Genomic DNA, 26,274 nt, shown 5'->3' with positions numbered 1-26,274 from the left:
CAGGTTAATTTATGTTGAAGCAAAGCAAAAAGCATTTCATTGGCATAGGACCTTCAGTTATTTGTGCACATAGGAACTGCAGTATTCCCAGGTGGGCATCTTTCCCATAAAACTAGGTTATTTATAAAAAAAATTTTTCCACTGGGAAACTGTGGTTGGGTATAGTGTTATTTTTAGGATATTTTCTAGAACTGTTCCTGCAGTTTGTGAGCTATTTGTTTTCCTTTACCAAGTGATGAATCAGCACACAGTTAAGCTAATAGGGAGTACCACTTTTTAAATAAAATAGTTGTGGGGACCCACAACCCTCTATACCATCTGAAAAAAAGTTCATCACTACATGTGCAAGTTACTCTTTAATGCAGGATTTATGTGGTTATGTGAGCCATTTTGGGTAGTTTATCTTTAACAATCTTGTCACACCACAACATCACACCACCATTTTTCCTCTCCACGTAATGACGTGAAGGCAAATTCTTTTAACGATTATATCATTATTTTAATTGGTTGCCTGTGGTATTAGGTAGGCGTTACATAATAATTTACTATCTTCATGAATTACCTGAAAGTGAAATGTTCTTTATCCAGTGAAATTTCTGTAAGTAACGTTTTTCATGATTACCGTTTTATTTCCATTTTTCTCTGGTGAGGGTCTTAATTTAATCCATAAAAGATAAAGTTTTTGTGTAAGGATAACACAATCTAAATGAATGGAAAATTGTCACATAATTTGAACGCATAATATTGCTTTAGTTTAAATGTGTCCAGTTAACAAGCAGCAATTTGATTTATAATAATTGTTAGAACATTCCTTTTGTTACGGTGCGATTACCTCTATGGCTAATGTTTGAATTACATTGTGAGATCTTTTGGGAATTGCTTAATCCGTTCAAATTTTGAAATACGATTATTCAAAGCATCATTTTTCAGTATAACACAATGATTCGCAACTTGTCCGTTTCATAAAAAGACGTCACACGATAAATCACCACTCCGGTTTCTGAAAAAAAAAAAGCGTATACTGAATGTATACAATAGTTTTCAAAGTTGCTACAAGAATATAGCTGGAATGGAAACCTGAATGATAATTAGAATTCGAGCTCTTCCCAAGACGGATGCAACTATTTTGATTTAATGAGTTATACTATACAAATAAGCACCAAGTCACTGATTTGAACAAAATTTACATAAAAGCATTTAGAAAACGCACAGAACCTGCAGCTGACCTGCTTTGTTTCCGCGCTGAATCACAAAGATATACTTAAGAAAATGCGCCGTGAGAATCTTTTTCATATTTACTGACGTATCTGGTCCTGTTGGTGTGTTCACACATCGATGTGACGTTTCGTTGCTTGAAGGGTGTGTTTTCTCCACCCGTCACAGCCTGTAAAGCGGCATGCCAGACATTTACCTGCCGCAGTCTCAGGCGTGTCTGGCACGTTCTCCGCTCTTGGCTCGGCGCAGTTGATGACATGTGACCACAGGATTAGGAGACAGCTGTGCAGGCGTTGGAGCGAGAAGGTCGGGATTGTTCGCTGTATTCACAGGATGCTCCGCAGCTAATCAAGCAACATTTCCGTCATTCCTTAGCTCTGACTCGGATACTTAAGTGACAACCACCTTTCCTTATTAAAAAAGGGGGATCGGGAGATGAATGGCAACGCAGAGGAACTCATTCAGCGGGGTTTCTTTCTTCACCTGCTCTTAAACTGAGGTGCATCATTTATCATTGTTACTTATAATAGCCACTAAAGTTTAACGTGTTATTAGTTTAACCGTGGTCCTTTTCCGGAAAGGAATGCGGATGCATATATGCTTTATGTTGGACTGCATTTATCCTGTTATAGTTGAGCTGCGCTGTTCTTTTCATAGGTTCACTTTAAGATAATTGTATTATATTAGTAAATACTGGTGGAGTCTCTCTGTTATTGTAAAAATAACCCGTATGCATAACTGCAGTAGCACTTCTTTTCGACGCCGACTGGTTGAGTGAGATGCTGGCCGTAGTTGATTCTCGTCCTATCTTGTTTATTCTGAATAAAAAGTGCAAATGAATCGAAGAGAACGCCCGGTTTGACCAGCAGGCCCTCAAGCTTCTCTTGTCCTGCAATGTGTTGGTGGAGGAGATTGTTAGCAATTGTACGTCATTTCATTTTTGCTAGCATTTCGCGTAATGTACTCACTTTCGTCTGCCCTTTAAACAGTAACTTGAATTAAATGCCCTACTATCTCACATCTCCAGGAACCTGGGTTCGAATCATTTCCTTGCCGTGGTATATGTGGAGGTTTCCCGTTTTGTTTTTTCGATTGTGTGTGAACTTTCTTCCCCTCACGTCGCATACAATTAGTGAATGGGCTTTCAAAATTAGCGTTGTGTCCCGTCTAGAATTAGTGCGTGTGAAAAATGGATGTCGTTTAATTGGAAGCTGGCACATATTCAAGCGTAAATAAATGATGATGTTCAACTACTTATGTGTCCAATGCAACTGTCGGGCCATTTTCAAACAATGTCTTAAATATATAAAATTTTTATTAGCAAAATTCAAATCAGTCCATCAGTCTCTGAGTATATACTGCACATACGGTAAATAACTTTTGTATTAACTTTTCGCAGTTTTACTGTTTTGGGAATTTTTCTATTTTGAAAAAGTCAAAGGTAGAGCGTGTGAGATAACAAAAGTTTAATTGATACTGAAGGACCACTAGGTTCAAGAATAGTTCGGCAATAAATTGGCCGATGTGAAGGGTGTCTATGCACAAGAGCGTGCCCATATGGACCAGACTTGTTGCTGGTTCCAATTCCTGATGGAATATGCTGAACGCCCGTCCCATACGTTTGCACTTAAGTGGCATAAGAAAATATGTACGTGTATGTAACCTGAGGATGGTTGAGCAACAATGTAGGATGCTTGATGCCATTCCCTTAGGGCAGCAAGATTTCCATGCAAACAGTTTTTCAGTCCGTGATTAACTTTGTGTCTTTTATTGAATTTCTTGTCTATTTGCTAGCATTTGCAAGGTTCGAATTTTATATCTCTGCCCTGGCATAGTGACCTATAGATTTTCATTGCAATTCAAATTTTGTATTACAGTGCAACTCCAGCTTTGAAATTAAGCATTTTCATTATAAGACCTCTTTTTCTCATGTATTGGTTACTTTGAAAATGCATGCAGTATTAATGTAGCAATAAGTGCATTTCTATTTTTGTAAGCATGATCAGATTTATCATACTTGTTTTATATAAGCAGGTAATTAACAATGAAGTGTGTGTGTGTGTGTGTGTGTGTGTATGTATGTATGTATATAGATGTTAATTGTGGCCTGTTAATTATTTCTTTATTGTTTCAATTTGGATTTTCTTACTTGAAAGTCTGGAGATTCTTTTATTTCAATTATCACAAAACTTTAAGGATACCTTTTTTTTTTTTTTTTTTTTTTTTTTTAAATTTGCTATGCTGTTACTGGTAAAGCTGAGCTTTTTCCGTTTTAAACTACTGCTAGTGCAGAAGGTATTGGCCAACTGCTGCCTTATCTCTTGGGGTTTGGTGACCAAATACCAGGTCAGATTAGACTTTGGACACTGTGGAGAAATAAAAATGAATCCTCCTTATGGAGGGTCAGATGAATGCTGAATCTGATATAACTTTTTGGAGTGAAGGGGTGGGAGTTACAATCTTTGGCCAGTTTCTAGAAGGAGTAGCTAAAATTTGTTATCGGTGAAAGCAAGAGAACACCAGACGACTATGCCCCTCACCCCCAAGAACAAAAAGTAGCAACCACCATAAAAACCCGTTTGTGGAATGGGTTTATTAAAGATTTTCTATTTTTTTCCAACATTAACTAATTATTTAAATTGTGTAAAGCACTGAACCAAAACTACTTCCTCCTTCAGTGTCATTTGCTGTTAATAAAAGTTTGATCAAAATCACTCATGATATAAGAAAAGCTTTATCCATCCATCCATCCATTTTCTAACCCGCTGAATCCGAACACAGGGTCACGGGGGTCTGCTGGAGCCAATCCCAGCCAACACAGGGCACAAGGCAGGGAACCAATCCTGGGCAGGGTGCCAACCCACCGCAGGACACACACAAACACACCCACACACCAAGCACACACTAGGGCCAATTTAGAATCGCCAATCCACCTAACCTGCATGTCTTTGGACTGTGGGAGGAAACCGGAGCGCCCGGAGGAAACCCACACGCAGACACGGGGAGAACATGCAAACTCCACGCAGGGAGGACCCGGGAATCGAACCCAGGTCCCCAGATCTCTCAACTGCGAGGCAGCAGCGCTACCCACTGCGCCACCGTGCCGCCCGAAAAGCTTTATATAAATCATTATTGTGTAAATGATTGAGACCCTATATCATTTGAAATAAAAAAAAAAACAAATTCCAGCAGGTTTTGAAAGTTAATGCTGGCAGTCAGTACTATATAGCCTTCTGTTACCCCTGATAGTCTGATAATGTCACATCTGGTGTAGCTTTTTTAAATCAGAAATGCTTATTTAACATTTGGTGAATCATGCTGTTGCCCCATACTTGTATTTACTTTTTTTCCTTGATGGGAAATTTAAATGTGCGGTGGTGATTTCTAGCAGTAAGTTTTTAAATAATTAGAAATATTTCTAATGCACGCTTAATTTGGTGCTGTCAATGGGGCTGCATCTGTACAACAGCATGGACTTCATGGCCAGTTTTATACAGGAAACCTTGTGGACCAAAAAAAGAATCTGACATAAAAAAAACAAAGGTGCACTTCTCTCTGTTCTATCCAATATGATACATGAATGAGAACCGAATACTCTGTCTCTCTTTCTATCTATGGTATTTTTAAATTGAAAATTCTTTATTCTGTGTTTTGTAAAGATTGTTTTTAATCACATGATCAAAAGTGTGTCATTTTAATAAAGAACTGTCCTAACTTAAGGTAAAAGTTGCTGTTTAAGAGAACACTGTAGTGCAAACACCCACTGTCTGTTTAGACTGTTCCTTGCCAAGCTAGGATTTCATTTCCTGTTATTTTGTGTTTTGAATGTTTCAAATGGTGCTCCAGACATGAACTCCTGATAATATGTAAGGGATGGGCTTCCAAAATTGATTTAAATTGTTTGTTCCCTTTAGGTGGCAAATAGAAGCAACAGAGCAATGCAAACAGAGCAGCAGTGCTAATTCCAGAGAATGGGGAACTCAAGCACCAGAGAGACAACATCTGCAGCTCCTGGTAATATGTCTGATCAATTTACAAGAGATAAGAGGAATAGAGACTCTAAAGACAGTAACTATGTTGTGTATATCAGTGTTTTGTTTGAAATTCTTAGCATTAGCCACCTAATGAAATGTACTTTTACTCCATGTACTCTTAACAGAATTTAAGTAAACACAGAGTGGTGTTGTGGTTAACAATGCTATGTCACAAGTGTAACTTCCTGGGTTAAAATCCTGTAACTAGTCACTGTCTATATGGAGGTTTCACATTTTACACCTGTCTGGTTTTGGAGGTTGTGAATGAGTCCATGACAAAGAACTATTCCTCATCCTTTTGTTAGATCCTGAGACTGGCTCTAACCCCTTGCAACCCTGAATTAGACTAGAAAGAGATTTTACTGATTGTATGATGGGAATGTGCTTGGAACAACTTAATTTTGTGCATAACTCTGATGTTGCTCTTAATCTAAATGGTCAATGGCATATGATAAGCAGTAAAAACTTTGTGATTAACAGTGGATATTGTGGTACAGTTGTATGCATAACTCATTATATCAGATTTTACCCATGTCAGGGTATTGGATTGACACCTAACGATATCAATCATTGTGATGTTACTGTACTTGACTGGTGTGTGTTGTGGTTTTTTTTTTTTTTTTTTTTTTTTTTTTTTTTTAAATTCTTCTGCTACTTGCAGTGTCTGTTGTTTAGATATTGATCTGCACAGCAGTCTGTGGTTTTTGAGCAAGAAACTGCACATTCCATGAGTTCCATTTCATAAACATTTTTACAGGTGGTTACAACTTGAAAAAAGTGGTATAATGTAGAACTTTTTTTTTTTTTTTTTTTTTAAGCAATGGATTGTCAAGTAGGCGTGAAGGGAGTTAGAAAGAATTAATTATGTTGGCAGCAATAATGTGAAACTTCACAGAGCTCAGTTCTCTTTTTTTTGTAATGGGATAGTTGAGTTTATTTGTAACAAATTAGGGCTTGTACAAATAACTGGTTGATGTTTAATGCACATAATAGAAACATTTTAATTACTATAAGTTAATTGTTATCCAGAGTAAAACAATTGAGTCTATTGCAAAAGAACAAGCACCAGTCTATTGCACTTTAATACATGTGAATTCTGACACAAAAATATAACCTAGTTATGGCCATGAGCTTTCTCTCCACACGTTTATCACAAATTTCTTTCGAATTAGCCTTGTTTTAGCTGAGGGCTTTATTATTATTATTATTATTATTATTATTATAAACTGTACCTTTTATACACATGCAAAAAAAAAAAAATCTTGACACTGTTTTTGTCACTGTCACCATTTTGATCTTGTGGTGTTTTAATGTTGTTGGCAAGACAAAAATAGAAACTATCCTCTTTTTTTTTTTTTTTTTTAATTTTCATTAAACCTTCAAAGAAATGTAATGAACAAAAGTACAATTTCTATCCATATGGTAAAATGACTAATGGCGATTTAGTTAAATGACAGTTAAATATGCAATTTTTTTGGTAAACTGAAAATGGGTTTCACACTATTTCACAGCCTCTCTCTTTATATTTCTTCCTATCCTAAAATGTTGTTGTTTGCCAGTCCTATTGAGTATGAATTAAACTGTTTTTTTTGCTTCATATCCTGGCAGATACCCATCGGACAGGGGATCAAGGTTCTGTTGATCATGCAGCCTATGTGCCTCATTCCTTTCATTCTGACCAAGCCTCATCTTGCTCACCAGTAAAACCACAAGGGATAGATGGAAGGAGTTCAGGGAAAATAATGGGGCCTAGCCCTGGAGCATTACTTTCTTCTACAATAAATGTTAAATCCAGGAAGGATTCTTTACCCGTTCACTACTGTGAAGACTATCCAGGCAGCCCTGAAACTTCTATTGCTTCTGTTACAGACAGTACAGGATCTTACAGTGATGAATGTGAACCAGTTCAGACTGGGAGTTGGAATGGACATCACAATGCAGCTGGTACCACGAAAATGTTTGTTCCTACAGGTAGTAAGGATTCTGCATGTATTAGCTTTCAGTCCTCTGCCGAGTTGGAAAGCAGTATGGCACAGAATGTCACGGAAGATAGTACACTTGATTACACAGGTGAAAAGGACAGTGGGATAGATCAGTCTGTTTTGAATGATGGCAGTATCATCCATTGGTCAGAAATGAATAACGGTGACCAGAGTATCCTCAAACAAAAGGTAAAACATGAATCTGGTGTGCAAGACTATTGGAAAAATGATTGGAATGCATCGGTTGTCAATACAGGTGAGAATAAATGTAATTTTATTTATCACGATATCTTGTACTTTGACTACCATACTATAACTCAGTGTTTCTCAACCTTGGTCCTCAGGACCCACTGTGGCTTGCAGGTTTTTGCTCCAACCAGATTTTGTTTTTAATTGGACTCCTGAGCTAATTAAATGAATTATTTCCCAAGTTCTGTGTTTTGGAAACAGTATAGAAATTAGAAAACTAAGTTTGGTTAAAAAGAAAAAAAATACATTGAATCTGATGCTAAAGTAGTTGCAGCCTTTGCTTATTTGCCAGGGTGTCTGCTCTGCTCATTTTTAATTCTCATTAAGATACAACAAAGGGTAAAAACTGCACAGAGAAAGGGCAAAATATGATGAAATCAACAAAAGAGAATTAAGCATTTAAATCTCTAGCAAAAGCAGAAATATTTCTAAATGTCTTATAAATGTAAAAATCCTGCTGCTGTGCTTTTCTGACTAGAATAAAAAAAAAATACCAGCTAATTAAATGATCAGTGCTATCAGGTGTTGTCACTGATTAGGAATCTGGCTGGAACAAAAACCTGCAGCCACAGTGGGCCCCCAGGACCGAGGTTGTGAAACACTGCTATAACTGAAGTTTTGATACCAGAAATGTGTTCTGTCTGTCTGTCTTTCATTGAGAACCTAATTTGTATTTAAGAAATACATGAACAGCAATCAAAATAGTTTGAGATCTAAACCAGGGGTCACCAACTCCGGTCCTGGAGGACCACCATGGCTGCAGGTTTTCATTCTACCCCTTTTCTTAATGAGTGACCTTTTTGCTGCTAATTAACTTTTGAACTAATTTTAATAGACTTATCTAAGACTCGGACCCCTAAATTGTTTTCCTTAATTAGCAGCCAAACAATAAGGAGATACAAAATGAGCCAAAACAACTGGTGTCCATCATACAATATCTGAAAATAAAGAAAGATGAAGGTCTCAGGAATGTCTGTCTGCTCAGGTACCCAAAACTGTTAACCGTGCCCTTTGAAAGAGAAAATCAACAATTTCGGAAATGTCTGCTAAGACCACAAGAGCAGCAACAAAGCCACCAAATTAAAGAACTGATTTAATTAATGACAAGAATTGGCACCTCCATTAAGCAGCTGGTTGGAGTGAAATCGGTTGAAGCTTGAGGCCCTGACTTAGTTGATCTTCTGTTGGCTTCCTCACTTCACATTTCATTTCTGTTTGGGTGTCCATTTAAGGAAACAAATTAAGCAATTTAGGGGAACAATTAACTTCTTGTGAATTTAAATTCAATTTAATTAGCAGCTCAAATGAAAAAGGGGGTTGGGGGTGGGGCTAGAATGAAATCCTGTAGCCACGGTGGTGCTCCAGGACCGTACTTAGCGACCCCTGACTAAACCACTCGCCACTAAAACCAAACCAATTTATTCACAGGGGTTATGTTGAAACTGGTGGTGGATGTGGTATTGCTTGGAGTACAGTTTCACAGAGCAGTCTTTATAGCTCATTCAATGTGATAGAAGGGAGGTGGTCAGTAGCTTTCCTTACTGTTATCCCTGGTTGATTGTTGTAAACAGCAAGCAAATTAACTTAATATTGATTGCATGCAACGAAAGTATTGTATAACTAATCTATATGGACATTCACTCTTTACGTAAAGTTGCACACAGTCTTGCCAGTGATTCGACCTTGGGTTCAAGCAAGTAAGACCTCATAGGCCCCAAGGTGTCAAAGGTCCAAAGGCTCCAGATCATCCTCTTTACCCTTACTAGGAACGGGAACATTCTTGGGCATTATGAACAGCACACATCAATAATAAATCCAGTACAGGGACAGAAGTTTAAAAAAAAAAAAAAATAATAAAAATCTCCTTTTGTTTTGCAAGGAATATAACCTACTAATTGAGCGCGATTTCTGTGGGAAATCAACTTTTTGTTTTTTTTTTTCCCCCCAGAAAGTGAAGTTAAAGAACGTCAAATAACCATTTTTAAGGAGCCTGCTTTGTAGTATAAACGTGTACACCTGTAACTGAGTGTTTGCTATTTCATATTTACACTAAATAAAATACAAGTCCGGAATGAGGATCCTTTGTTTGGATTTAGTATTGTTTTAATGTTTCATCTTCTGCAGTGTAGGAAATGAGTGAGAATATCTCTATTTTGTGCTTTATTCATTGGTACAAAAGAAATGTAGGAAATGGTGCATGGATGTGAGAAAACAAGATGAATTTATATGAATTAACCATTTTGCCTTTGGTAATACCAGTAATTTAATTCAGTAAGGCTTCTGTTTTATTTCCCTTTCCTTTCTCTGTAGGATGCAGTGTTCTGCCATTCGACTCGAATCAATGTAACTGAAGCACACTCATTTTTTATGAAACTGAATAATTTAGTTTATTGATAAACACAAGGATTAAAGAAATAAGCAATTATCGTATTCACATCAGACAGGATCCAAGACAGACGAGACAAACATAACATGAAATAGGCAGGCTGTTTATTAGCTATTTAGAGTTCTATTTTATCTTGGCACAAACTGTTTTACAACACATTTTTTAAGGATTACATCTGTGTGGAGATGCATGTTGTTGCACTGGGTTCAAGTGGAATGCTCTTCTTCTGTTGGAGTGCATACTTCTTTTGCTATGTGGTCCTTTGCCTGCGGTGTGATGTAATGCTGCCTTCTTCAGCTCTCTGTTAGGCTCTTTGCTGATGCCTTTGCAACTTCATAGAGAAAAGTATGTCTTTCTGGCAAAACAGTCCAAGTTCTGAAGTTCTCTACTTGAAGTAATGCTGCTTTTCAGTTTCCTCAGACAGGGCTCAGTTACTGGCATAGACTTTGGCTTGGCAGAGTGGATCTTGGAGCTAGTTTAGTCTGTCAAGCCAAAGAAAGGTGGGTGGCTTCTGTCCCCAAAGAAAATGGCTTGTTGTCACAGGTGGTATCTCTTCCCCTCCCCCCTTCTTCTTCTGTTCATTATATTGAACCATAGTTCAGATTGTGTTTACAAGCTTTAAAAGAGTGTCCATTTGGGTGCCTTTTTGTCTGAACTCTCTGCAGAGTTGTCTATTCAATTATGATTTGTACCTTCTGTTATGCGATGTAATATGGAGCTGGCCAAAGTGAGAGTATGAGCTACAATTCAGACATTCACTCAGGAGTACAGATGACGGGGTGTAACTGAATTTCTGCATCCCTGTTAAATTTGCTGTCTCAACAGGCCTTGTATGTCACTAAAAGCCTAGCAGAAATGGCAATGTGTCCTACAGCTGTGACCTCATTGTTTTACAGCATTGTTGCTTATGTATATGTTGGTGAGGCTCCCATGAATCGGAGTGCAGATTTTTACTAAAGCTATTTGAGACTGGGAGATCAACCCTTTTCCTGTCTCTGTATGGTCACTCCCATTTGTTTCACCTGCCGAGTTTACGGCTTGTTCAAAGTGCTTGTCCAAATCATCATTTATATACTCGCTGAGGAAATTACTAAGAACACATGTACACTTTCTTATTCGTGCAATTATTTAACTGGCTAATTATGTACCAGTAGTACATTGCCTAAAATCCTGCAGATACGAATCGGGAGCTTCAGTTTAATGTGGCCATCAAACATCAGAATAGGTGTGATCTCCATGATTTTTGATGCTGCCACAGTGTTGGTGCCAGACAGGCAGGTTTGAACTATTATTATATATTTTTTTTTTTTAAACTTCTTCTGATCTGGGATTTTCAAGCGCAACAGTCTGTACACTTTACTCCGAATGGTGCAAAAAAAACAAAACCTTGGTGAGCAGCAGCTCTGTGAACAAACGTCAGATGGTCTGACTTGTTGAAGCTGAGGCCATGGTAGCTGATACCCACTCTGTACAACTGTAGTGACTAGAAAAGCATCCCTGAATACACCACACACTAAATGTTGAGGCAAATGGGCTACAAAAGGTGACTTACAACATTTATGGTACAATTGGTTACATATCTTGAGCACGGGCAGGTCAAGAGACATGTTCACATAGTGCCAGTAGCAGGATTTGAACCCACAACCTCGGCATTTGAAGCCCAAAGCCTTAACCACTACACTACACTGCCACTACAACCACAAATGTTAATCTTTTAATTCTCATTTTAGTACAAAGGAGCTAATCTTAAGCCACAGGCCCAGTCTTAGGTATTATGGGGCCCTAGGCGAAAGGGGGGTCCAGGGGCCCCCTCAGGGGTGCGGAGCCCCCCTGGAAGCTCTGCGAAATGCGTGAAAATTAGACCAAGGAGTCGATCCGGAGCCCCCCGGACGCCGGGGCCCTAGGCGGTCGCCTACTTCGCCTATGCCTAAGGCCGGGCCTGTAAGCCACCTCATAAAATCAAATCTTAATTCTATGGTCACCCTTTTTATATGTGGGCACATGTGTGGTTGTGTATATATGTTTGTTTTTGTATTGTGAAGTATTGCATGGATGGCAAAGGAAAGGATAAATGCTGCACAGTAGCCCTCCAGGGGAAATAATGGAACAATATGAGTGGAAATGCAGAGGGTAGTAATACCGTGCATGTGTGATCAGTGTTCTAAAGGGGCAATAGGATGGGCCACCAGCACGATCCTTCAAGAAAGTTGTCAAAGGAAATGTATACCAAAGCAGTAAATGATTTTTTTTTTTTTTTTTTTTTTTTTTTTTTAAAGTGCAACTAAAAGTACAGTCTGGATTAGAGGTGTCGGCAAATTTTACAACAGTTGAGCTGGGCTTAAAAGAGAGTAAGCTTGGCAATCCTTGGTAGCCAACATACTGGTTTTGAAGTCTGTCTAGATGGGCGTAGAGATACTGTATGGCAGGCATGTCAAACTCACTACCATTGGTGGGCCACTTTGACTGCCATATGTGCGTCAGCAGGCCGCACTGTAACAAATACTATTATACAAAGTTACTGTAGCTTTCTTTCCAATACTGAAAACTTTAAAAAATGTAACACTTAAAGTTTAAAGAAAAGCAATTTATCTTCATACAGTCTCCATACAACAGTGTAGAATTAGAGTCTTGGCCTCTTAGCTAGGTCCTTATTATATTATATTCATTACATTCATTGCTTATATAGGAGCCTTACAGTGTGAGATTTTTCTTTTGTCCCGACACTTGGCATCTCTTGTTAGTAACCAGCTCGTCAATATCAGGCTTGAAATCTTGTGCAGCTGCAACTTTTATGAGGGATGAAAGGTGCTCGATGATAAGTCTTGAGCAATGTGGGGTTTTGGTAGCTTTCATTAACAAAAACAATTGTTCACAAAGGTAAGTGCTTCTGAACATTGACAGTACTCTCGTTGCCAACTTACGGATCTGCACATACGAGGGTGGCAGGTAAGCATACAAGCCTGGCACACCAACTTCGTTGTATTTTGCCTTCAGAATAGAATCTGACTGCACTTCAGTCAATTCCATTTGGATATTCTCGGGCGCATTCTCAACGTTGTAAGAGAATAGCGCAATGCCCTGTTTGTGTAAAATGACATCACGAAAATGCTCACTGAATTCATTGCTCAGAAATTCAAGTTGGAAAACAAATTTGATTTTTGGAGGATTTTACTTTACTAAGTTTACTTCAAAGTTTATATTGTAAAATAAGCCGATATGCAAAAAGCCACCAGACCTACAATAATTTTACAAACTCAAAATCACAAAAATGTTAATAAACAACTCACCAACTTCAGATCTTCAGCTGTAGTCTGCAGTAACTGTTCGTTACAATACTAGCACAAATTTACATGAAACTAGAGCAAAAAAAAGTGAAAATATGCGGGCTATTACTACTCGTGATGGTCAGTTCTGCCCAGTGGCCAGCCTCAGCAGCCCAGTCAGTAGTGTAGCCTTAGCAGGGGCGGCTCTAGGCTCGTGGCGGCCCTGGGCAGAGAAAGAATCGGTGGCCCCTTCACCTGGCAATGTCAATACGGTATCTTATGCACGGCGGATGGCCACATCTGTTGCGGACACTGCATAGCTGCCTCGTGCTCATGACACGCTTCTATACACGCGTGTCTGTAACTTGAAAACCAAGTGGAGGCCCATGATATAACTCATTACGGCAGAACGTTCTATAATACAGTAATAGCTTACTGCTCTGACTCTAGCGACATTTGTAAATACAGCGTACTAATTAACAAGAAACACAATATTTTTCGGCCACATTGCCGTCAGCTCTGTCGTTATTTTCTCTTTCTGTTTTATATTCAATATATATTGGCGTGGCGGCCTCTGGTATTTGGCGGCACTGTGCAGGTGCACAGTTTGCACATGCCTAAGGCTGCCCGCTGCTGCAGCCTAGCACTTCACTTGGTCAAGGCTCGTGGCTATACTAGCAGATGATGTTTCCGGTACCATAATGCCATGGGAAAATGCGCTTTTGTCAGAAGGCAGAAGTAAGAAAAGTCAATAAGTAACACCGAAGATGCAGAATGATTCAATCACAAACGATAGTAATCATTTTGTACAGACTTCTGTTGCGGGACGCATGCGGCCCGGGGGCTGTGTGTTTGACATGCCTGCTGCATGGTCATCTTGTTGAGTTTACTTCCTTCTTGTTTTGCGTTTTATATAATTTATAACTAGCTGTGTTACCCAGCATTGTCTGGGAAAATTCATAAGACAATGGACCTCTGCTATAGTGGCAATCAGTTAATCTGATGTGATGAAGTACCTTTCTATGTTCAAAAGTGGTGTTGTTGGTTTTTTTTTTTTTTTTTTTTCCCAAACCAAAGGATAATCTTGGCAGGCAGTGTGGTGTAGTGGGTTAAGGCTTTGTACCTATGACTTTAAACTGAGGTTGTGGGATCAAATCCTGGTTACTGACACGGTTTGACCATGATCAAGTCTCTTCATCTGCCTGTGTGCTGATTGGAAAAACAAATGAAATGTAATCGGTTGTATCAAATTTTGTATACAGTATAAATGGAAAATTAAATACATTTGCAGTATTCTAGACTTTTAGATGTAGTTAAATGATGGCATGTACTTGCGTATTAACATTAAGTTCCATTGAACTGAATCTTGTAACTGGTATGTACCTTCCAGGGAGTCTGTAAAAGTTTTTACTAACTTAAACCTATTCAGAGTAGTATAGCAGATATTTGATGGTACTCTATGGCATGCCATATCTGGTGTTGGGTTTTTTTTTTTTTTTTTAAGTGGAAATAAACTGCTGGGTCATGACAATAAACAAACATGTGCTTGTGCTAAAATGTGGATCACACGTACATAGTCATGTACATAGCATCACTTTCCAGTTTTCGGTGTGCAGGTCATGGTGGCAAGAGGTCAAGCTTGATAGCCCTTGGCATCTTCACCACACTTCCTTCCAGAGACTTGACATGATTCTCTCGTGAAACATTTTGGACTACTAAGTGGTCTATCTAATATTATTGAGCTCCTTGCCCAAATATATAGTGTCTGTCATAGACTGCTTTGTGTTTATTCATTGTATGTACCCTCAATATTTTTGTAAACTCTGCACTTCAAATTTAATACTCTCAAATGAGCCTTTAACTAAAATCTAGAGGCATTGTTCCTGACAAGAAATTGGCATGTTGCGTAGATCAGGAAGCTTGAAGTAATAGAACCAGCTAACGTGTAACCAGATGTACTTTATTTTTTTAGTTGTGTTAACCAGTATATTTATGATTCAGTATATCAAGCTAATTTTTGGAGTGATGTGTTGGTGAATGAGAATATCCAAGCTTTTAATCCATATTAACTAACCGAGAATGCTAAACCGGATGGACGCAGGGACATCCGGCCATGGGTCCGTAGCCGCAAAAAGAGGTACTGCGCAGGCGGCCCAAGAAATGAGGGGCCGCGAGAGGCGGACAAGACCACAGAAAAAAGGAGTGAGCACAGAAAAAAGGAGTCAAAGAAATGAGGCGCCGTGAGCACAGAAAAAAGTAGTCAAACGCAGGTGCCGCACGAAACCCATTGCACACGAAACTAGCACACAAAAAAAAAAAAGACGCTCGCGCACAACAGCAAGGCAATACCCCCCCCCCCCCCCCCCACAGGCACCGGACGGGATACACACACAGAGGGGGATTCAACAAGCCCCTGGAACACAAAAAGAAAGAAGACGCTCGCGCAACAACAATCCTCACCCACCCCCCCACACATCAATAAGAAGTGACACCCAAAGCCACATTTCTAAAGGAAACGTCCATATTAAACATACGTCATCTCAACACCTTCACACTAGGCAGCATAGGTGTCCGCATAGGTGGATCTCCTTACAATAAAGCACTATTAACCATTCAACTGCAGAAAAGGCTACATATTAACAGTGAGTGCGATCCTCCTTATTACTTATACATATTTCGCATGCCGAGGAACAAACAAGTCATGAATACACGGTCACGGGTACAAAACGATTCGGATCGGATAACGGGACCAAACACACGAACATGAATGAAACAACAAAATACACGGCGGCGCATACAACGCGCTTCGGAAACTCCGGGAGAAAAAATGTCTCGGATCAAAAAACGCAAAGCTCAAGTAACCCCGTTATAGAGACGTGCCCAAATGGACAGACAATGAACGTAGACGCATACAGCGCGCGTCTCAAAGTGCTGCATCGAAACAAGCACGATTTCAAACCGAAAGAGCTCGCGTCTCAGACATACAAAAAAGGGAGCGAAGAGACAGAATAAATGAATGCAGACGTGTACAACGCGCATATGAACTGCCAGAAAACAAGCAAGCAAGACTCCAAAAGCAGAAAGCTCAACTGACCGACATACAAAAACGGACAAGGCTCGATACAAACAATGCACGACGTAGACTGAAACGGACATTACGCAAAGCGGAGGCGAATCAATTAAAACTCCAAAATAGCGAGTCACAAATAATGGACATGCAACAACGCGGCACTCAAACGCCACAAGCAAAACATGCCCGTCGCGGACATCAACGACAGACACCTGCTAAACGCTTACGCCAGTTGGCTGACAACGCCTTCAATAATGAGTCCACTATTGAGGAAAATTCATTGGGATTAATGAATGTCATTTGCAATCATTGTCATTCACTTAACTTCCCAGAAGAAACAATAGGCGATACAAATAATGAATTTACACGTTGTTGTCAAAAGGGGGCAGATTAGACTGCCTCCTTTACATTCATATCCTGAATATCTACAGAAGCTTCTAACTAACGATGTGCCTGAAAGTAAAAACTTTATGAACTGCATTAGATCCTACAATAGTTCATTTGCTTTTGCATCTACAGGAGTACATATCAGGCCACCAAAAGGCAATGGCCCATACTGCTTTCACATATGTGGTTAACACAACGCACTATATTATGTCCAAAAAATATTAATGTTAATCACATTAATAACCAGGTCATTTAATTACTTCCTGGAGAGACACGGCTCTTTCTAAGCTCTGACAAAGTTAACTCTGATGACGACAATGAACATCTGAATTTCCCCTTAGAATATTTGAACACTATTAACCCGGCCGGATGACCACAACACAACCTTACCCTTAAAAACGGAACAATAATCATGCTATTAAGAAACCTTAACACTAAACAGGGTTTATGCAATGGCACACGGTTAGTCGTCAACACCATGACACACAATGTTATTCAAGCAACAGTTCTTACAGGATCACATGCTAACAATACTGTTCTCATTCCTAGAATTGACCTTACGAGTTCTGACCTAGAATTACCTTTTACATTGAAACGCTGACAGTTCCCCATTAAACCTGCATTTGCCATGACCATCAACAAATCACAAGGACAAACCATGGACAAGGTTGGCATCTACCTCTCTGAACCAGTTTTTGGACATGGACAACTTTATGTTGCCTTCTCACGTGTTCGACGTTCATCTGACGTTAAAGTTAAATTTATAAATGATCCATGCCAAGGAAGACTCATTCAAGGACAAGACACCATCTTTACTACTAATGTTGTATACAAAGAAATATTCAAATAAAACATTACTCTATGCATCCAAACCTGCACACTATTCTATATCTAATTCATACATCTCACTCTTTGTCATGCCCCAACGCCGGTGGTTGGCGAGCGAAGCGAGCAGGGGGCAGAGCCCCCTAGTACAGAAGAAAGTAGGGTGAAACGAAACCTTTTATAAGCCTTTAATAAGCTTTGCAAAGCTGCTCAAGACTTTAGATTGTGTGGAACAGGCAATAATGTAAAATTGCTACTTGCAAAAATAGTCTTGCAATTTTTTTTACTTATTTTTTTTTTTTTTTGTAATGTTGGCAAACGTTTTCATGAAAATGAACAAGTGCACCCCTTAAATATGACAGTAAACATCACAAACGGGACTAAATGCAATATAGTTAACATTAGGAGTAAATTTGTTCACCGCAATAAGAGGATGATCTCCAGCTAGTTCTATTTTTGGAAATTTTGTCCTGCAAAAGTGTTGCTGTTGCACTGCGTCTGTCCCGTAATTCCCCACCTCTACATTTATTTTGTATACGTGGACTAATTATGGGTGTAGAATGCCTTCATGAGGGTTGCCTATGTCGTATAAAAATAGCAAAGCAACATCAGCTTACAAGTGTGGCGAAAAACTCAACACTGCTAAAAAAAAAAAAATAAATAAATAAAAGGTAACTCTTTACCACAGGGACTTTAGGGGTAAGCTACAATGCATCTTTTAATTGTTTATTGGTATGCTAGAAACAAAGCCTTTTCCTGAAATCTTGTTGCATACTAATACTGTTAAGCTACTGTTAAATACACTATCTAGTTTAGTTTTGCCATTAGTGCTTTGAAAGACGTATTAAGAGCAAACAAACAGTTCATTAGGATCTAGCACCTAGGTAGACCATATACTAAAGTTTAAAACACCAGTACCTCATTTATTAAAAATATGTTTTGAACATGCTGTTGTTTTGTAAGAGTTCCTTTGAACCAGCATTAGGCCAGGTTTATACTTCACCTGACGCGATGCATGCTACAGCAGACACTATGCAACCGTTTTACTGTTTATACTTGCGCACATACTTTTCATTAATCGGGAAGATTCCACCAGGTAGCAGTGCAAGATATTATCATGGTAAGAAAACGTTTGGCTTCGCTGTGTTGTGAATTGCCTGAAAAATCAATTTAAATTCCAAGGACACCTTGCCACAATATCTCTAAAAAGGATGTTTAATGATTACATACATCAATCCAGGGATGTGCCCATTCCAGCAAGCATCAGGTGCAAGACCGAAACAAAATCCATGAACGGGGCATCGGCTCATCGCAAGGTGAACACAAGCATACACATACATTAGTGTCATTTTAGCATCACCAAATTAATTGAAGTTAATTAATTGAAGTTAATTGAATTTAATTGAAGTTAACAACTTGTGTAAAATGTAACATACATACTTTAATGTATTTCATCATGAAAGTAATATCAAGTATAAATCAAAGGATTCTAAATGTGCCGAGAGCTGGAATATCATAAATTTTATGTGTTCTGCGTGGTGATTGCTGCTGTCAGTTCAGGAGGAAGTCCCAGAAGCACGTAGCGATTAACAACACAAAATAGACCTTTTCACCATGCTCTCATTTGTTTTCTCTGTGGCTCAAATACGCTGTCATACATTCTGATGCTGTTGTAAAGGTGCAAAAACAAAAAAAAAAAAAATGCTCAGAAGATGGCATATGAGATCTTTAAAATGTATCGTGACATTACGTTGGGGAATATGCGACACATGAATATAAAAGCACTACAAATGCATTTGTATGTCGGTTTTTTGCTTCACCGCATCGAACCAATCGTCAAATATTGAAGTGCTCACATCGATCCTGTAAGATCCTCAAAGAGGGTTTCTGTCACACGTAAACAGACTCTGACGTCACAATCCGACTTTTATCACACTGTGCCCCCCGATTTTCCTGTTACTACAACTCGCGCAAGCATCGTGTTAATTTCTGAGGATATGCTCCGAGGATTCACCAAATGAACACTGGGGACGCGTGGCAGCCATGATGCGTACGCGTTCTGAATGTGAAGTATAAACAAGCCCTTAAACTTCCATACGCACACATGTTCCTAAATTTTTTTTTTTTTTCCCCCTGAATGGTCTACTTATAAATGATAAATTGTCCTAAATTTGAGCACACGTGAATGAGCATGTTGTCTTTGCTCAATGAATGCCCTGAAATATCTTTAGATGTTCAGATATAATAGAATGTATATGACAAGAAATCACTCTTAACTCTGTTAAAAATGGCAGCTAAAGGAGAAATTCAAAGCAAGAAGAAAGGTTTCATGACAGCAAGAACCCAGAGCAAATTTGCTACATACTAACCCCCAATGCTTAAGGTACTGGAAAGTGAAAGTATACTGCTTGATTGGCTGTGACAGCAGTAGTGAAGAAACCGGCAAAAGGTACAGTTTGCTTGAGAGGAGGCTAATAAACTGCTGTGATGAATACAAGAATCACATAAGCTTGCACCTTCACTGGAATAGTGGAATTGAAAGTAGTAAACTCTAAAGCCTGGGTAATAGCTGTTGTCAGAGGTTCATTTTGGACACTCTTGGCAGCCAATAACTGAGTATGCCACTCCTCATCATGAGAGAAAGTATTTGGTGTCTGAAAATATCCTTGCTGCACAAAGTGCCATTTATTAAGTCAACTAGTGGAGCAAGTGCAGTCATGACTTCTTAGTCTATAATGATACCTGTCTTGTATATGGAGTGAACACACTCACTCCCCTAATTAGTCATTAAGGCAGACTGTGAAAGTGATATTTGAAGTAATGAGATGCACACTGGGTATTTAATTTTGGGCAAAATTTAAAATGGCCAAAATACATTTTCATGTGTGTGGTGTTTGGGTGTGTGGTGTGGTGGTGTTGTTTTTTTTTTCCCTTAGGATTTTCAAATCTTAGCTGAACCTAATGGGGTGTGTGTGTGGTGTTTCTTTTCAATAAATATCATATCATGAGTAATTTCCCCAACTAGGGGAGAACAGCAGCATACCAGTTCAATTGATTTTTAACTTGTGTGTGTTTTTAAGAATATTTTCACATCAGTTTTTGGATTTATAAATCTCAAATTATATGTTGATTGTTAACATGTGATAAAATCCAAGGCTTTTAAGAGAATCTATTTGAATGATCATTTTATAAATGATTATTAAATGATTATAATGATTAAATTTTATAAATCTCCTCAGAGAGTCGCAGTCAAGGCGGCTGATGGAACGGTCCTTACGGATGACACTGCAGTTGTGACCCGCTAGGCTGGCTACTTTGAGCAGCTGTTCAAAGCTGATCCTCCGGCTAGGATGTTCGATATCTCTGGGTCTACGTCCTTGGGGCCAAACCTCTAATTAGCTGTGAACCACCCAATCCAGCTGAGATTGCACAGGTGGTGAACCAGCTGAGGGGAGGAAAGGCTGCAGGGATCTGTGGTATCCAGGGTGAACTTCTCCAGGTAGGTGGTAAGGCTGTCCTCCTGGCATTGCAAGCAATCTTTGCTTCCATTTGGTAGACTGGTATCATCCCAACTGACTGGAAAACCAGACTTGTTATCCCTATCTGGAAAGGGAAGGGTGATAGCCTGGATTGCAGCAATTACAGGGGGATAACACTGCTCTCGGTGCTGGGTAAGGTCCTTGCTAGGGTTGTCCTCAATAGGATCCGTGATCACTTGCTCACCTACCAGCGACTGGAACAGTCTGGTTTTACTCCTAAGAAGTCTACCATCGACCACATCCTGGCACTGAGGGTTCTCATGGAGCGCAAACGCGAATATCGGCAGAGTTTCTTTACAGCCTTTGTCAATTTTCATAAAGCGTTCAACTCGGTTGATCGAGCTGCCCTGTGGGACATCCTGAGGGTTCGCGGGATCCCCTTGAGGTTGCTGAATATCATGGCCGGCCTATACACTGGTACTGTGAGTGCTGTGCAGAATGGAGACAGAACCTCTGCATTTTTCCCAGTTGATTTTGGGGTTCGTGAGGGGTGTGTTCTTGCTCCTACTCTATTCAGTTCTTGTGTGGACTGGGTGTTGGGCAAGGTCGTGGGGTCCAGCGGCTGTGGGGTATCTGTTGGTGAAGAAAGATTCACGGATCTTGACTTTGCTGACGATGCTGTTATCTTCGCAGTGTCAATGGAGGCTCTGATCAGGGCACTTGAGAGAATGAGTGAGGAGTCTGAGTGTCTGGGCTTGCAAGTGTCCTGGATAAAAACCAAGATCCAGGCCTTTAATGACCTCTTGGGCTGAGCCATCAGCAGTGTGTCTGTTTGCGGAGAGATTGTTGACCTTGTCGATAGGTTTACTGACCTTGGCATTTATGTCTCCGGTGACTCTTCCTATGAAGTCAGTAGATGGATTGGGAGAGCATGAGGGGTCATGAGGATGCTGGAAAGGGGTGTGTGGTGCTCCCGACATCTGTGTAAAAGAACAAAGGTCCAAGTCTTTAGAGTCCTAGTGCTTCCTGTCTTGCTATATGGTTGCGAGACATGGGACGCTATCCAGTGACCTGAGATGAAAGACTGGACTCCTTTGGTACTATCTCTCTCCGCAAAATCCTTGGGTACCGTTGGTTTTTGACTTTGTGTCGAATGAGTGGGTTGCTAATGGAGTCCCGAATGAGGCACATTACCTGCATTGTGAGGGAGTGGCAGTTACGGCAATACAGCCATGTGGCGCATTTCCCCGAGGGGTGATCCAGCTCGTAAGTTCCTCATTGCTGGGGACCCGAGTGGCTGGACCAGGCCAAGGGGTTGCCCACGTAACACCTGGCTGCGGCAGATACTGGGTCATTTTCAGATGGTGGGACTGCACCGCGTGTCTGCCTGGGGGGTTGCCAACTGGGTGGTTTTGTTGTGTAGTGGGTGCAGCAACGCACTGTACCAGTGCATGCTGCCCGACTTGACTTAACTTTATAAATGACTGCCACAGAATAGTAGGTTTTTGTGTGCTTAGGTTTTCTATGCAATTACCTCATGTTTATGCATCTGTTGTACTTGCATATACAGTAAGTGTGCTTAATTATGCTGGATTTCTAATAGTATTGTACTGCATATGGCACACTGGGCTTGTAAGGGAAGGTTGGTATTGGGGAATCCATTCCCAGATGGGTTTATCCATTCCTGGAAATTTGGGGCTCCCGGGAATGACACTGTGCATGGGCATCTCACATGTGAACGGTTTTAGAACGAGCGACACTAACTTTTAATAAAACTACTGCAATATGTTGACACCAATAAAAGACTAACCTTAACTACAAGCAGTTCATGCTGTCATATAAGTACTTGTATCTAGTTAGTTGTGGTAATAAAAGCGTAGAAAGCACAACGTGTCGAGCGTGTGGTCGTCCAGGCGAGAGCGTACCTTCGTGTAGAGTACGCCAGCCTCTGAGAAAGCACGCTCTGCCTCCACTGAAGTAGGCGGCACAGTCATCAGATACTAATACACTTGTTCTAAACAATGCCCGCGCTTGCCGTTGCTTTGAAACACCGCCGTTTCAGCTTTTACTGATGCATCCAGTTACTTGTCATCATTCTGTGATGGCAAGTTTCTTAGCACAGATAATGCGGATGCAATAGACTGACGCATTACAATTTCAAGTTGCTGTTCAAAGCTGTCAACAGCATAGACGTCAATGAACTCTGCCCCGTCCCGGCATTCGTGCGCTCAGAGTGCAGACTCCTCCCAGTCCACTGTGCTCAGTCAGCCGGGAGATTGACTGCTGCTGGTCTGTTGTTGACTGAATTAATCGGCAACACACTACACCGTGTGCCAAAAGACTGTGCCACTTAATTATTTTCAACTATAACTCTGTTATTTCTTGATTGGTGTTGTGTGGGTTTTTTTTTTTTTTTAACACGCTATATATACGAGCTTGGCCGTTCTCATATTCCCGGGAATTACAGCAGTTTCATTCCCGGGAATGAAAAATGTCCAGGAATCCCGGATTCCCTAGTTATGTTATAATATTAGCTGATTAAGTTTGGATACTGACCCCATGAGAGCTACAATGAAAGTTTGCAGTTAAATTTAGGTATATTTGTAGATAAAGTTTTTATAGCCATATAAGTTGTAGAATAAATAAGAGCACAATAACTGGCATGTGCTTAAAGTAAGTGAGTGCCAAAGAAGAACATTCTGTAAATGGAGTGTCCATGTTTATAAAATTGGCCTGGTAGTGAATGTAAAATTAGGTGAAGTTTGATGTTGAAATTTGAGGGAGGTTTTTATATTAAAAAAAAAAAAAAAAAAAAAAAAACTTATGAATTACACTAGGTAAAGTAACAGGCATGTCACTTGTGTAAAAATGTTAAAGTACAGTAGTGGTAACTTGAGTGCTTGTAATATATATTTTTTTTATCTAAACATTATCCCTTAATTAAAGGCTAAAGTCTATTTCCTTGTGAATCTGCATCAGTTTACAGTGAAAGCATATTTGGTATACAGAGGTGTGTTTTTTCCATCTGTTTATATGGTAAACTGGGGACTAAAATATTTGATTTTGTACAGTATATATTACAGTGTGTTTATAGTCTGTCACAGAACCTTGCATCACTTGTAAATATCGGACAAAGAAAGGAATGCAATTCTTTTCATTTTCTACATTTTTAGCATATTTCCAGCATAATTCTTTTGTTGTATAGAGTACTAGGTAATTTTGTTTCCGCTTTATAGCTTTTATCATGTAGACTTTTTACCAAAATGCCTCAAATCTCCTTTGCTTCTCACTCTGTGGTCAGGTACTGTATTTTAGCAGTTCTTCCCATTCTCTTATTTCTCTATAACTTTCAGACAATTTAGAATAAAAACAAGCAGAAAAAAGCTACACTTTTAGCTGTGTATTTTGTATTTTAGGTAATGTGCCCAAATTATAAGCAAACTAAAATCAGTGAGACAAAAATACAGCCTAAGTAGCTGTACATCTTGCGTCCATAGGCTGCTCTCGGCTTAGCCATGTCCATAGTATACTGAAGATATCACATGGCCTTTGAACGGAGTACTGAAATGGGCTGCATGTCTGTCTGAATATGGTTTCAGAGATACAGTTGTCTTCTTCATGGAGAAATGGCAAGAGAGGATGGTGGTCTTCTCCTCATGGTGAGATGTCAAGAGAGAAAAGTGGACTGACCAACATACTATTACAATGACCCAGGAAGGGACAAGCAGACTTATTCTACTGGTTCAGTCATACTGACAAAGGATTGGATAAACTAAGGAAGTTGCCCGCACTCATTCACCAGTGAAACTGCTCGTGCCAGACCTCCTTCCAGGCTTAGATACTTTACAGTGTGGGTGTAATTCACAAGAAAGGAAGGAAATAAATAGATCCTAAAACTAGCCCCAGTGGTAATTTCCTTATCAGTGAAATTCTAGGGTTTTAAAACTGACTGGTCCTTCTTAACTCTAACTTTACAAATAAAAAGATCACTCATCTTGCACTCCACTACAATAGTGTAACAGGTTTTAATACAACAAATTTTTATTTGCACCTCAATTTTTGATACTTGAGAGTGGATCTCGTATACTATAACTTGCATATGTTTGAAGCTGCTATAGTATTCTATTAGCATGGGTTTCAGCCATCATCACAAAAGTACTGATAATCAATTGCAAATTCTGTGCACTGAGCAATTTGTGACAGTCATAAAGTTCTTCGCCCCCCCCCCCACCCCCCCGATTCAATAGGCAGACACTATTTGTCTTCACAGCAGTCTTTGCCCATTAAAATGGTTCATTTATAAAACTTAGTGTGAATTAATGTGTGAAAATATGCACACAGCAAAAAAAAATGAGATTTATAAAACCTGGCGTATAAAGATTTCTATAGATTTGTACTTTTATAAATCACAATCATCTTGTGAATGTGTGTAGATGAACATGCCTCAATCCCCACTAGGCTGCCACCCTGGAACAACCATGCATGGACCATTGTAGTAAGTCTTATACATATGCAATCACACATCGCGACATTATCCATTTATGCAATGCTTCACAACATGTAAGAATGCAGGGGAAAGGCTGCTAGGCATTCAGCCAGATTGGGAAAGGTGTAAGGCGCCAGTGTGTCTTTACGTTGTCAGTGTTACCAGGTCCATGTAATGACATGGTTGCTTTTACAATGAATAGTATAGGCCATGTGAAACATAGAGGGTTAAGAAAGCTACTTTACCAACAATCTTGCCATCATGTACAGTATATCACCTTGAGCAAGTTGTCTGATCAATGTTACTTTCCCTCAGAATAAATGAGTCTTGGGTTTACCTAGCCAACCGTGGCATTTTGTCATCCTCCGCTTGGTATCGCGGATGACTTGTGCGTTTTTAATAAAATGTAACTGCTTATGAGTAACAAAAGTTGTCATTCTTGCTAGGTGCCCTTATTGCAATATGAACGCTGTCAATTGCTACAATTCCATTAGGAGAACCGGACACTTGCTTCAAATTTCTTTTTCATGTTGGTATATATACCCACACAAAATGGAAACTGAATGGAGTGTCTTGTTAGTCATTTATGACTTCCAGAACAGCAGGCATTACTGAGCTGAAACTTGGCTAAGATTCCTGACCTGCCAGCCAGTTACCTTTTGATAGCTGCCTTTTCCCATAAAGTCAGCCATTTTAAAAACATGCATATGAACAGGTGTAGCCTAATTTTCAGCAGTCTCTCCATAATTCCAGGCCTAACTTGGCACATACTGTAGTTCCAATATAATTTGTTCCTGAAAGTCTCTAAGTCTGCTTGTAAGCCATCTCATTTAATGGGCAAAAATAATTCATAGGGTCCATATAAGTGCATTCCCTTCGTATGTGGCCATTTGCACAG

General features: G+C 39.6%; 1 protein-coding gene across 2 annotated transcripts in view; it reads left to right on the top strand.

Moving 5' to 3' along the window:
- The first annotated feature begins 1,374 nt into the window (after positions 1-1,374).
- si:ch211-195o20.7 (cytospin-A) overlaps positions 1,375-26,274 on the top strand; it is a 62,848-nt gene continuing 37,948 nt past the window's right edge. Inside the window, exons 1-3 of one of the 2 annotated variants that reach the window (XM_028791949.2) lie at positions 1,375-1,714; positions 5,130-5,229; positions 6,858-7,487. In XM_028791949.2, the coding sequence (XP_028647782.1) occupies positions 5,187-5,229; positions 6,858-7,487 (673 nt within the window). In that variant the 5' untranslated portion in view covers positions 1,375-1,714; positions 5,130-5,186. The remainder of the gene's footprint in view (positions 1,715-5,129; positions 5,230-6,857; positions 7,488-26,274) is intronic. The other variant, XM_028791948.2, reaches the window with a different exon arrangement.

This window comes from Erpetoichthys calabaricus, chromosome 3 (genome assembly GCF_900747795.2).
Source record: "Erpetoichthys calabaricus chromosome 3, fErpCal1.3, whole genome shotgun sequence".
NCBI lineage: Eukaryota > Metazoa > Chordata > Cladistia > Polypteriformes > Polypteridae > Erpetoichthys > Erpetoichthys calabaricus.
Note: the sequence above shows the minus strand (reverse complement) of the source record. Positions and strands in the feature narration are given on the sequence as shown.